At 44.1% G+C, this 12755-nt stretch overlaps 1 protein-coding gene and 1 pseudogene across 1 annotated transcript in view; one reads left to right on the forward strand and one right to left on the reverse strand.

Moving 5' to 3' along the window:
- The window catches only part of EIF2AK2 (eukaryotic translation initiation factor 2 alpha kinase 2), a 57165-nt gene extending 45668 nt beyond the window's left edge, over positions 1–11497 (reverse strand). Inside the window, exons 1-4 of the mRNA XM_064364000.1 lie at positions 11416–11497; positions 7099–7266; positions 5890–6024; positions 5120–5240 (exon numbers count right to left, since the gene is read on the reverse strand). Coding sequence (XP_064220070.1) covers positions 5120–5240; positions 5890–6008 — 240 coding nt within the window. The 5' untranslated portion in view covers positions 6009–6024; positions 7099–7266; positions 11416–11497. The remainder of the gene's footprint in view (positions 1–5119; positions 5241–5889; positions 6025–7098; positions 7267–11415) is intronic.
- LOC135269671 (ARL14 effector protein-like) lies at positions 6746–7559 on the forward strand (annotated as a pseudogene).
- Positions 11498–12755: the final 1258 nt, after the last annotated feature.

Raw genomic sequence — 12755 nt, forward strand, 5'->3', positions numbered from 1 at the left:
AAGATACATTTTAACAATAGGAAAGAAGTCACCCATTTTTCTTTTATAGTTTCATAAGGAAAAACAAAATAGTCGATGTTCTTGTTTGTTCTTGAAAAGTACTATAACACTTTCTAACTTACTATATCCCATCTAATCTCAAAAAACAAGGCAAGAGATATTATAGTAAAGCTGTATACTGGATTACAAGTTAATGAAAAAGATGAATATAATTGTATCATTTCTACTATTGCTATCTCTACCATTTTTTTTTCTTAGTCCAACAAAAATCTTGTCCAAAGTTTTGCTTTTTTTTAAGATAGAGTTTTGCTCTTGTTGCTGGTGCAATCTTGGCTCACTGCAACCTCCGCCTCCCAGGCCAGGTTCAAGCAATTCTCCTGCCTCTGCCTCCCAAGTAGCTGGGATTACAAGCATGGGCCACCACACCCAGATAATTTTTATTGTTTTAGTAGAAACAGGGTTTCACCATGTTGGTCAGGCTGGTCTTGAACTCTGACCTCAAGTGATCCACCCACCTCGGCCTCCCAAAGTGCTGGGATTACAGGCATGAGTCACCATGCCCGGCTGCTATTTTTTTTTTTTTTTGAGACAGGGTGTCACTTTGTCACCCAGGCTAGAGTGCAGTGGTGCAACCTCAGCTCACTGCAGCCTCGACCTCCCAAGTTGAAACAATTTTCCTGTCTTAGCTCCACAAGTACTTGGAACTACATGCATGTGCCACCATGCCCAGGTAATTTTTTTGTATTTTTTGTACAGATGGGGTTTGGCCATGTTACTCAGGCTGGTCTCGAACTCCTAAGCTCAAGTTATATGCCTGCCTCAGCCTTCTAAAATGCTAGGATTATAAGCATGAGCCACCACACTCAGCTGAGTTTTGCTATTTTATTAATCTTGTCACAAAACTAGTTTTTGGTTTTATTGATTTTCTTTATTTTCTTTTTTTGTTTCTTTTACAGTAATTTCAACCATTGTTATTTTGTTTCTTCTGCTTTTTGGTGGTAAGACATTCTACTTTTTTTCTAACTTCTTGACTCAGTTTTCTAGCTCATTAATAATTACAATTTGTAATTTTGCTTGATTAAAAAAAAAAACTGGAGGCAGGGCACGGTGGCTCATGCCTATAATCCCTGCAATTTGGGAGGCTGAGGCGGGTGGATCAACTGAGGTCAAAAGTTCAAGAGTAGGCTGGCCAACATGATGAAACCTGTCTCTACTAAAAATACGAAAAATTATCCAGGCATGGTGGTGGGTGCCTGTAATCTCAGCTACTCAGGAGGCTGAGGCAGGAGAATTGCTTGAACCCGGGAGGCAGAGGTTGCAGTGAGTCAAGATCACACTACTGCACTCCATTCTGGGCGACAACAGCAAAACTCTGTCTCAAAAAATAAAAATAAAAATTTGGTTAGAAGGATGATATCTTTAAGTAAGATTTTCAAGAATCTTGAAACCGAAATTTTCTCCAAATTTTCAAAATCTGAGAATGGTCCTCTGTTGTCTAAAATGTAAATGACTTAATGTCTCATTTTATATTCATTGCTCTACTATCTCCTGGTTTATAATTTTGCTGTGCACAGCATGAAACTTTAAAAATATTTACATTTTACATATTTTTCTTCTCCTCTCTAGATGCTTATAGAATTCTTTCTTCATCTCTGGAGCTCAGCACTTTCATAAGAATCAATGTTGGTCTGGGTGGTTCTAAATTTTCCTGTATCTATTAAGTTGTTTTAATCTGCAGTCAAAGTCTTTTTTTATTTCATAAGCATTTTCCGCTGAAATATCTTCAGGTCATTTTCTTCTGTACTATTTACTCTGTTCTCATCTTCAGGGATACCAGTCACATGTATATTGGTTCTCTATTAACTGCTCTTTGTAAACACTTGGCTCTCTATATCCATGGGTTCCAAATCCCTGGATTCAACCAATCATGGATCAAAAATATTTGGAAAAAAAAAAATGAAGGTTGCATCTGTACTAAATATATACAGATTTTTTTCTTGTCATTATTCCCTAAACAACACAGCATAACAACTACTTATAGCTGGGTGTGGTGGCTCACGCCTGTAATCCCAGCACTTTGGGAGGCTGAGGGGGGCCGATCACTTGAGCCTAGGAGTTCAAGACCAGCCTGGGAAACACAGTGAGACCCAGCTCTACAAAAAATACAAAAACTCCTGGGTTATAGCACAATGCATTACTCACATGTTTGTGGGGACACTGCTGTATACAAATCTACTGTGCTACGGTCTTATAAAAAAGTCTAGCACAGGGCTGGGCGCAGTGGCTCACACCTGCAATCCCAGTGCTTTGGGAGGCTGAGATGGGTGGATCACAAGGTCAGGAGTTTGAGGCCAGCCTGGCCAACATGGTTGAAACCCCGTCTCTACTAAAAAGACAAAAAATTAGCAGGGTGTTGTGGCAGGTGCCTGTAATCCCAGCTACTTGAGAGGCTAAGGCAGGAGAATCGCTTGAACCTGGGAGGCGGACATTGCAGTGAGCTGAGACCTCGCCACTGCACTCCAGACTGGGTAATAGAGTGAGACTCCAACTCAAAAAAAAAAAAAAAAAAAGTGTAGCACATACAATTGGGTACAGTACATAATACTGGATAATGATAAGCAACTATGTTACTGGCTTATGTATTTATACTATACTTTTTAATCATTATTTTAGAATGTACTTCTTCTACTTAAAAAAAAAAAAAAAGCAACTGTAAAACAGCCTCGGCTTGGCGCAGTGGCTCATGCGTCTAATCCCAGCACTTTGGGAGGCCGAGGCAGACGGATCACAAGGTCAAGAGATCGAGACCATCCTGACCAACATGGTGAAAGCCCATCTCTACTGAAAATACAAAAATTAGCTGGGCGTGGTGGCGCACGCCTGTAGTCCCAGCTACTCAGGAGGCTGAGGCAGGAGAATTGCTTGAACCCGGGAGGTAGAGGTTTCAGTGAGCCGAGATCGTGCCACTGCATTCCAGCCTGGCACCTGGAGACAGAGGGAGACTCTGTCTCAAAAAATAAAAATAAAAAAATAAAACAGCCTCAGGGAGGTCCTTCAGTAGATAATCCAAGAGAAGGTATTGTTACAATAGGAGATGACAGCTTCATGTATGTTATTGCTCCTGAAGACTTTCCAGAGGGACAAAATGTGGAGGTGGAAGATGGTGATGTTGATGATCCCGACACTGTGTAGGCCTAGGGCTGATATGTGTGTCTCTGTTGTAATTTTTTTTTCTTTCCTTTTTTTTTTTTGAGACAGGGTCTTGCTCTGTTGCCCAGGCTGGAGTGCAGTCGCAAGATCGCAGCTCACTGCAGCCCCAGCCTCTCAGGCACATGATCCTCCTGCCTCAGCCTCCTGAGCAGCTGGGACTACAGACACATGCCACCAAGCCCGGCTAATGTTTTCTATTTTTAGTACAGACAGGGTTTCACCATGTTGCCCTGGATAACTATCTTGACCTCCCAAAGTGCAGGGATTACAGGCATGAACCACCATGCCCATGCCCAGCCTTGTTTTTTTTTTTTTTTGAGACAGGGTCTCGCTCTGTCACCCAGGCTGGAGTGCGGTGGCATAATCATGGCTCCTTGACATCCCAGGCATGAACCACTGTGCCCAACCATGTTCTAAATTTTTACAACAAAGTTTAAAAGTAAAAAAAAAAAGTTTAAAATTTTAAAAATAGAAAAAAGCTTATAGAATAAAGATGTAAAGAAAGAAAATATTTTTGTACAGCCATACTATGTGTTTATGTTTTAAGCTAAGTGTTATCAGAAAAGAGTCAAAATGTTAAAAATAAGAAGTTTATAAAGTAAAAAAGTTACAGTAAGCTAAGGTTAATTTATTATTGAAGAAAAAAATGTAAATAAAATTAGTGTAGCTTATGTATACAGTGTTTATAAAGTCTACAGTTGTACACAATAATGCCCTAGGCCTTCACCTTCATTCACCACTCACTCACTGACTCACTCAGAGCACCTTCCAGTCCTGCAAGCTCCATTCATGCATGGTATATGCCCTATATGGGTGTACTTTTGTTAGTTTTTTTTTTTTTTTTGAGGCAGGGTCCCCAGGCTGGAGTGCAATGGTACGATCTCGGCTCACTACAATCTCCATCTCCAGGTTCAAGCAATTCTCCTTCCTCAGCCTCCCAAGTAGCTGGGATTACAGGTGCCCGCCACCACATCCAGCTAATTTTTTGTATTTTTAGGGTTTCGCCATGTTGGCCATGCTGATCTTGAACTCCTGACCTCAAGTGATCCAACTGCCTCAGCTTCTCAAAGTGCTGGGATTATAGGCAACAGCCACAACGCCAGGACTTTGGTTTGTCTTTTATACTGTATTTTTACTGTACTTTCTCTGTGTTTAGATATGTTTAGATGCATGAATACTAAACATTGTGTTATTATTGGCTATAGTATTCAGTACAGTAACATGCTGTACAGGTTTGTAGTCCAGGAGCAAGAGGCCATACTACATAGCCTAGGTGTGTAGTGGCTGTATCATCTAGGATTGTGTAAGTACCTCTATGGTGTTTGTCCAATGAGGAAATTGCCTAAGGATGCATTTCTGACAATGTATTCTCCTTGTGAAGCAATGCATAACTGCATATGAGAAGATATGAATAGGTTATATGCAAATACTATGCCATTTTATATAAGGGAATTGAGCATCAGTAGATTTTGGCATCCACAGAGAGTCCTGGTACCAATCCCCGTGGACAGTGATGGATTGCTGTACATCATTTTCCCTACAATCACTTTCATCTCTTTTTTCTTTTTTACTGTACTTCCTCAATTAGGGGGAGGGGCCTCCTCCCAGAACCTGTCAGCTCATTTCCAACTGAACACTTCTTACCTTTCCATATTTGTTCAACTTTAGAGTTTTTAACTGCTGCTGACATTTTAAATAACTATTATCCAGCTTTGCCCACTGTGTCCTAGGTGTGGCTCTCACTCAGAGTTTCACAGAAATGAAGATGGGCAGAATGACTGAACCAAAGTCTTAAATGTAAGGGAACGTGTGAATGGCCTTACTCTGTATGAAGGTATTTTCTCACAGAGAGAAACAGAAAAAGTATTTGCAAGTTCCCTTTTACTAGGAAAAAAAGGCAATCACTCACCTTGTTTTCCTTATTAAGTATCTCAACAGCTACTTTGGCTGCGGCATTTTTTGCTTCCTTTTTTGATTTACCTTCAGCTTCTGGAAATTCTCTCCCATCTATTATAACTTGAAATGTAAACCTAATTACAAAGAGAATATTTACAAAATATTATACAACTCATACACTATCTAAAAACAAGTGCTCTAGTCATTACTACGTCCTATGACTACCTTTGAGGGTTTGAACCTACATTCAATATAGAATGTAAGCAGTCACCCCTAACAGCAAAACAGCACATCTTGTTGAAGCATGGAAAGGTTTCTACCCTCTTTTCTTTCTGGAGTCATCTGTGGCTCCAAAGTAGTTACCACTTTATGCCAGGAAGACTCTCACAAAACTAAAGTGTTGACCTCAAAGTTGTGCCAGAGTTGCCATTTCCCCAGTTTACATTTATAAGGCCGTATCTTTTTTTTTTTTTGAGACGGAGTCTCGCACTGTCACCCAGACTGTAGTGCAGTAGCTCGATCTCGGCTCACTGCAATCTCCGCCTCCTGGGTTCAAGCAATTCTTCTGCCTCAGCCTCCCAAGTAGCTGGGACTACAGGCATGTGCCACCATGCCCAGCTAATTTTTTTGTATTTTTGGTAGAGATGGGGTGTCACCATGTTGGCCCAAATAGTCTTGATCTCCTGACCTCGTGATCCATCCACCTTGTCCTCCCAATGTGCTGGGATTACAGGCGTGAGCCACCGCACCCGTCAGGCCATATCATTTTTTATAGCAACTTACCTCCTATCATGTGGAGGTCCTGAATTAGGCAGTTCTTCATATCTAAGTACTACTCCCTGCTTCTGACGGTATTTATTAAGTTCTTCCATGAAGAAACCTGGTAAAATATCACTAGCCATTCCTTCTTCTAGTATCCTACAATAAAAGAGACATTTGAATGAGTGATGGTTACAGAACATATTTAATCTGAGTTTCCCAGTGCAGTTTAGGAGACAGAGGGGTTGGCAAGACTCTCCTTTACAGGACTCGTCTCAATCCCACATAAATGCACAGACTTTCTTTCAAAACCGTTCTTTCTTTCTCATTGACTGCACAATAAAGTTCATTTCTCCAAAATTTTCTACTTTAAAAACTCAACTCGGCCAGGTGTGGTGGCTCACAACTGTATCCCAGCCCTTTGGGAGGCTGAGGCAGGTGGATCACCTGAGCTCAGGAGTATGAGACCAGCCTGGGCAACAGGGCAAAACCCTGTCTCAATTTCAAAATTGTTTTAAAAAATAAAGGAAAGAAAAAAACTCAACTGGTCAGTGAAAGAAGGGGGCCCTTCTCTTTAACTCCGCTCTATGCTTCCACTGAGTACCAACTACCATGTTTGTCTACCTGCTTAAGAAAGTAAAAAGGCTGCAGGAGTGTAGAATGTTTTATGTTGGGAAGAAAAAGGTTTAGAGTATACATAATAAGTGAAGTGGAGTGGCAGCACGGGGACAGGCTGGGAAGCGGGCAGGCGAGTGGGGCCTGTGTGGATGCGGATCCTGCCCAAAGCCAGGTGGAGAAGAGCCCAAGCTAAGGGTGATCAGCCCATGACCTAGACCTGTAGACAAAATAAAACAGGGAAAATTTGCTAGAATTAAGAAAGATGAATCCATGTTCAGTTGGAGTCCAACTTCGTACTACAAATGAGTCCCATAAAACCTACTAATACTTGTCACACAGGTTTTAAGACTTTGCAAGAATTGTTATCAAATGATATGCTTTTACTTCAACTTAGAACTGAAATGACTCCTTCTAGGAATGATACAATTTGCTTTCATCATGTAAAAATTTAAGAATAAATAAAATACAAAAAAAAAAAGAAAAAAATTTACATTGACAGATTTGAGGATTTACAGAAGTTGTATTGTGACCCATTTAACATACACAAAAAACTAGCCAAAAAAAATTTTTTTACATGTAATTGACTTAGTGTAAAATTTGGAAGGCAGCTTGTACCTGGTTGGAAGATTTGTCCAAAATGCACGCAGATAATCAGCACAAGTGTGGATGTTGATTCTGAAGACTGCCAGAGAAGGAAACCTGAATCAGATGGAAGAACTGCTAAAGCTCTGAGGTCACTACAACTTACAAATCCAGGAAGGCAAACTGAATTTGCTCCAGAAACTGGTAAAAGAGAAAAAAGAAGGCTTACAAAAAATGCAACCACTGGTTCAGACAGACAAGTGATACCAGTGAAGAGTAAGGTCTATGATAGCCAAGGTCTCCTGACTTTGAGTGGGGTGGACTTCTATGACTGCCTCGATGAAGATTGCTTAGGATGTTTCTATGCTTGTCCTGCCTGTGGTTCTACCAAGTATGGAGCTGAATGCCCCTGTGACCGCAAGTGGCTATATGAGCAAATTGAAATTGAAGGAGGAGAAATAATTCATAATAAACATGCTGTATAATCTGTGGTATCAAACTATGAGGCCTTTAAAGTTCTTTATTTCCAAAATTCTGTTACTCTAAGATACATTTTAAGCTTGATTGTCAGATGACAAAGATTTTAAAACCACCTCAATATGCACTATTTTTTCACGATAATTCTGTTTAACTTTGTGAGGAACCACCAAATTGTTTTCCACAGTAGCTACACCCATGCTACATTTCCACCAGCAATGCACAAGGGTTCTAATTTCTCCACATCCTCACAATCACTTGTTATTATCTGTTTTCTTTTTTAATATAGCCACATCATGATCTTTTTAAAACATCAATTCAATCATCCACAAGCCACTGAAATTGTTTCTGTCGAGATTACCAATGGCTTTCCCATCACTAAATCCAGTAGTGAGTTCTCAGTCCTTCTTTACTTCATCTACAATGGGCATTTGATTTGGTTGCTCATCCTTTTCTCCTTGCTCTCATTTCTTAGCTTGGACTTTTAAGATATCCACTCTCCTTGTTTTTTTTTTTTTTGAGACAGAGTTTCACTCTTGTTGCCCAGGCTGGAGTGCAATGGCGCCATCTCAGCTCACTACAACCTCCACCTCCTGGGTTCAAGCAATTCTCCTGGCTCAGCATTTCGAGTAGCTGGGATTACAGGCACCTGCCACCACACCCGGCTAATTTTTTATATTTTTAGTAGAGATGGGGTTTCCTGATGTTGGCCAGGCTGATCTGGAACTCCTGACCTCAGGTGATCCACCTGCCTTGGCCTCCCAAAGTGCTGGAATTACAACCATGAGCCACCACGCCCATCCCTGGTTTTCTTCTGTTCTTACAAGCTACTCCTTTTCTGTCTCCTCTCCTGGTTCTTCTTTATCATCCTTTTTTCTTTTTTTTTCAACCTTTCCTACGGTGCTAACTTCCTCTTTTCTAGATATTGTAGCATCACTGGGCCCAGGCCTTAGACTTGTTCTTTTCTACTTAGACTCACTCCCCTGGTGATTGTCTCCAGGTTTGTGGCTTTAAATTCCACTGACACAATGATGGTTCTCAAAAGTATGCCTCCACCATGGACTCTCTCCTGAACTCCCAGCTGCCTCTGTCCAATCTGCTCCCATCTAAAATGCTCTTGACTCTACTCCTTCTGCTGTCTTGGCCCAGTCAATTTCTACTTCCTACAGATTTCAGCTCAAAATCCCAGACAGTCCTTCACAGCCTCTTTCATAATGCTCATCCTCTTTATTAAAATTGTTTATCTAACTGTTTTCCAAAATAGAGTATGAATTACTAGAAGTAAAGGACCAGGCTCCACAATGAATGAATGAGCACCAAAATCTCCCCAGATACCCTCTCCAGAACGTGTCACCTGTATTTCTCTACATTTATAGTGCAATATCTGCATTCTCTCTGTACCCAGCAATCTCCACTCATCTATCAGGATCAACACATCCTCCTTCGATGCTGGAGGCTCAGCTAGTAGCCCTCCATGGGCCTGCCATTCCACCTTACCCAACCCTCATCACAGCCCTGACTGCTTTTTAAAGTAATTAGTGAGCTCTTTGGGGAGCAGATTCTACATCTTATTCACTCATCTGGAAGAAATCTCTATCATAATCACTAAAAAATAATATTTGTCCATCTTACTAATGCCAAGAAATTACTTTGGCTATGCCTTCACTCCCTTCTAGCAAACTACAGTCTCCATCTAGGGCCAGCACATTGCTTCACATAGATCATGCCTTCAACTAGTATCTGAATAATAAATGAATAAATGGCTGGGTACAGTGGCTCATGCCTGTAATCCCAGCACTTTGGGAGGCCAAGGCAGGCAGATCACCAGAGATCCGGAGTTTGAGACCAGCCTGGCCAACATGGTGAAACCCTATCTCTACTAAAAATACAAAAATTAGCCAGGCATGGTAGTGCATGCCTGTAATCCCAGCTACTTAGGTGGCTGAGGCAGGAGAATCACTTGAACCTGGGTGATGGAGGTTGCAGTGAGCTGAGATCATACCACTGCACTCCAGCCTAGGTAACAGAGCGAGACTCTGTCTTAAATAAATAAATAGTCAGTCAAGTATTTGGGATCTCCAGGTTCAAATAAGCAAACTGAAAAACAACAGCATAATCTGCCCAACATTCTAAATTCCTAAGTGACAGCAGAGAGCCTGTGTTTTAGCTTCCATCTGGCAAAGCATTTTTAGTACTAAGGAAAACATGGGGCCAGGGGCAGTGGCTTATGCCTGCAATCCCAGCATTTTGGGAGGCCGAGGCAGGTAGATCACCTGATGTCAGGAGTTTGAGACCAGCCTAGCCCATGTGGTGAAACCCTGTTCTCTACTAAAAATATAAAAATTAGCTTGGCATGGTAGTGTGTGCCTGTAATCCCAGCTACTCAGGAGGCTGAGGCAGGAGAATTTCTTGAACCCAGGAGGCAGAGGTTGCAGTGAGCCAAGATCACGCTGTTGTACTCGAGCCTGGGTGACAGAGTGAGACTCCATCTTGAAAAGAGAGGAGATGGGAGGGAAGGGGAGAGGATGGGAGGCCAGGGAAGGGAAGGGAAGGAACGGCCAGGGAAGGGAAGGGAAGACAAGGGGAGGGGAGGGGAGGAGGAGGAGGGGAGGGGCAGAGGAAAGAAAGGGAAGGAAGGGAAGGGAAAGGGAAAGGGAGAAAGAGAGAGAGAGGAAGAGAGAGGGAAGGAGGAAAGAAAGAAAATAAAGAAGAGAAAGAAAAGAAAGAAAAGAGGAAGGGAGGGAAGGTAGGAAAGAATGAAACATGGGCAATAGGAAGCCTCATTATTTTGGAATTCAAAAGGGAGTTTATGAATTACTATTCATTTAACAAATATTTAATGAACACCTATTATGTACTAGGTGCTGGGCTATACCAGTGAACCCTGCTATAGGTAATTGTGAAATTACCAGTGGAGGAACAACCCATAAGAAAATGTCAGCGGATGATCAGTACTATGTTGAAAACCGAAGTAGTGGAAGGGGGAGCAGTGAGGGCAGAGTGGGGTATCTTGTGTATGTAGGCTGTTTGGGGGAGGCTGCTCTGATAAGCTGGCATGGGAAGCAGTCCAGGATAAGGGAGGGGTTTCCCCATGCAGGTATCTGGGAGAAAAGCTTTCCAGGAAGAAGAAACAGGTAGTGCAAAGGCCTAGAGGCGGGGGGATGCTTGGCTTTGCACCAGGAGCAGCAAGGAAGCCAGCATGGCTGGAGTAGGGGTGCAAGAGGCCTTGCCTGTGAGTCTTAATAAACATTTATAGGATTCTGATGAAACAGGAAAGCTATGGGGAAGGTCTGAGCAGGGGAGAGTCTGGTTCTTACTTAAAGGAACACTCTGGTTGCTGAGGTGTGGAGAAGAGGTAGTGGGTGGAGGCTAGGGGTGAGGAGATGAGTGGGAACAGGAACTGAGGCCAGGCAGTTGGGAAACTACTGCAACTCTCCATGCAAGAGATTTTTAGCCAGAGATTGTTTAGCCAGTCTATGAGTATTTCAGGCCTCCGTACTTTCCATGTGTCAAGCCACTAGGCCTATTGGTCTTCCACTAGACCCCGCCCCCTAACTGCTGCGTGGGAAATATATGTTACTTGCACTGATAAAAATTTTTTGCGGGACTGAAATAGCTTTGAGTCCCCACCCAGCTCTACGATCCTTTTCCTGGATTCAGGGAGGGCCTGCACCCGGGCTGCGGGCCTGGGACTGCGCTCCCACTGCTGACACAGCCCGGGCCAGGGGCTGCGGATCAGCGTCGGCGTCCGGAGCTGGGGACGCGGGATCGGCGGGTCCCGCCCCGGCTGGGCCCGCAGCCCCTAGCCCGCCGCGCCCCCATCCCCCGTCCCCCGCCCCCCGCGTTCCCTCGGCTGCCCATGGCCCCGCTCACCTGCGCCGCTGCCACCGCCGCCGCTGCCGGCCGGAGACCCTCGGCTTCTGCAGAGCTAGCTCTCGGTTTCGTTTTCCCTTCGGACTCCGCCTTCCCTGAAGCCGCCCGGCCCCCTCTCGCACAAGCCGTCCTCTGCTCCGGGATTGGGGTAAATTGGCGCCGGATTCCGAGTGCGCGCAGGAGGCACCGGCGGGCGGGCTTGGCGCCCAGGTGCAGCCTCTGCGCGGCCAGAACCCGGCATCCCCAACCTCCGCCCCCGCGGCTCCTGGGGCAAGTGGCGTTAGCTGCACTAGGTTCTGGAATCAAGGGTTCCACTTACTCTTCAATACAAACATCTGGGGTAGGGTTGGGAACATGGGTATTACCAGCTCCGTTTTACAATAGAGGAAACTGAGTAAATGAACTCGCCCAGGGTCCTGCCACTTGTAAGCCGCAAAGCCAGGATTCAGTTCAAGTCTGGGCCTGTAAACACCAAAGCACTCCTCCCCGCTTGCCACACCACTGTCCCCTCTCCTTTACACGGCTGGGGATGAGAAGCCCAGGGGCGGGGGCGTAATCTCCTTCACTCGGCCTCACCCATCCATTTATTCCTGAGCAGACACTTGCGAGCCGCTGTAAAAACACCCGCAGGCCAGTCCTGCAGTTAGAGAGAGCCACCTGCTCCCTACAGTACCTCAGGAAGTTTCCTACCATGGTCAAACACCAATGGTCCTCGATTTATAGAAATCCTACTCACCTGATGGACACAATCTCAGAGTCACAGAGAGTCCCAGAGTCATTGGCATAGTGACTAAAGAGTATCGAGGCACAGAGAAGTTAGATAAACACAGCTAGTAAGCAGCTAGTGGAGTTAGAATTATAACCAGGAGTCTGTACTCTCAACATCTTAGCTGGGATAAGAGAGGGAGGTGGTCCCAAGACAGACCTCAAATATACATTAAAATATTATGCCTAGGCTGGGTGCGGTGGCTCAGGCCTGTAATCCCAGCACTTTGGGAGGCCTAGGTGGGTGGATCACCTGAGGTCAGGCATTCAAGACCGGCCTGGCCAACATGGCAAACCCCACTGCTACTAAAAAATACAAAAATTAGCCGGGTGTGGTGGCATGTACCTGTAATCCCAGCTACTCCAGAGGCTGAGGCAGGGAGAATTGCTTGAACCTGGGAGGCGGAGGTTGTGGTGTGCCGAGATCGTGCCACTGCACTCCAGCCTGGGTAACAGAGTGAGATTCCATCTCAAAATAAATAAATAAATAAATAAATAAATAAATAAATAATGCCTAGGCAGGCATCCACTCCAGCCTCCCTTCTCTATCCCCCCACAACCCTGCATTGCTGGAT

The sequence above is a fragment of the Aotus nancymaae genome, unplaced genomic scaffold (genome assembly GCF_030222135.1).
Source record: "Aotus nancymaae isolate 86718 unplaced genomic scaffold, 86718_ANA_hifiasm-v0.15.2.pri h1tg000057l, whole genome shotgun sequence".
NCBI lineage: Eukaryota > Metazoa > Chordata > Mammalia > Primates > Aotidae > Aotus > Aotus nancymaae.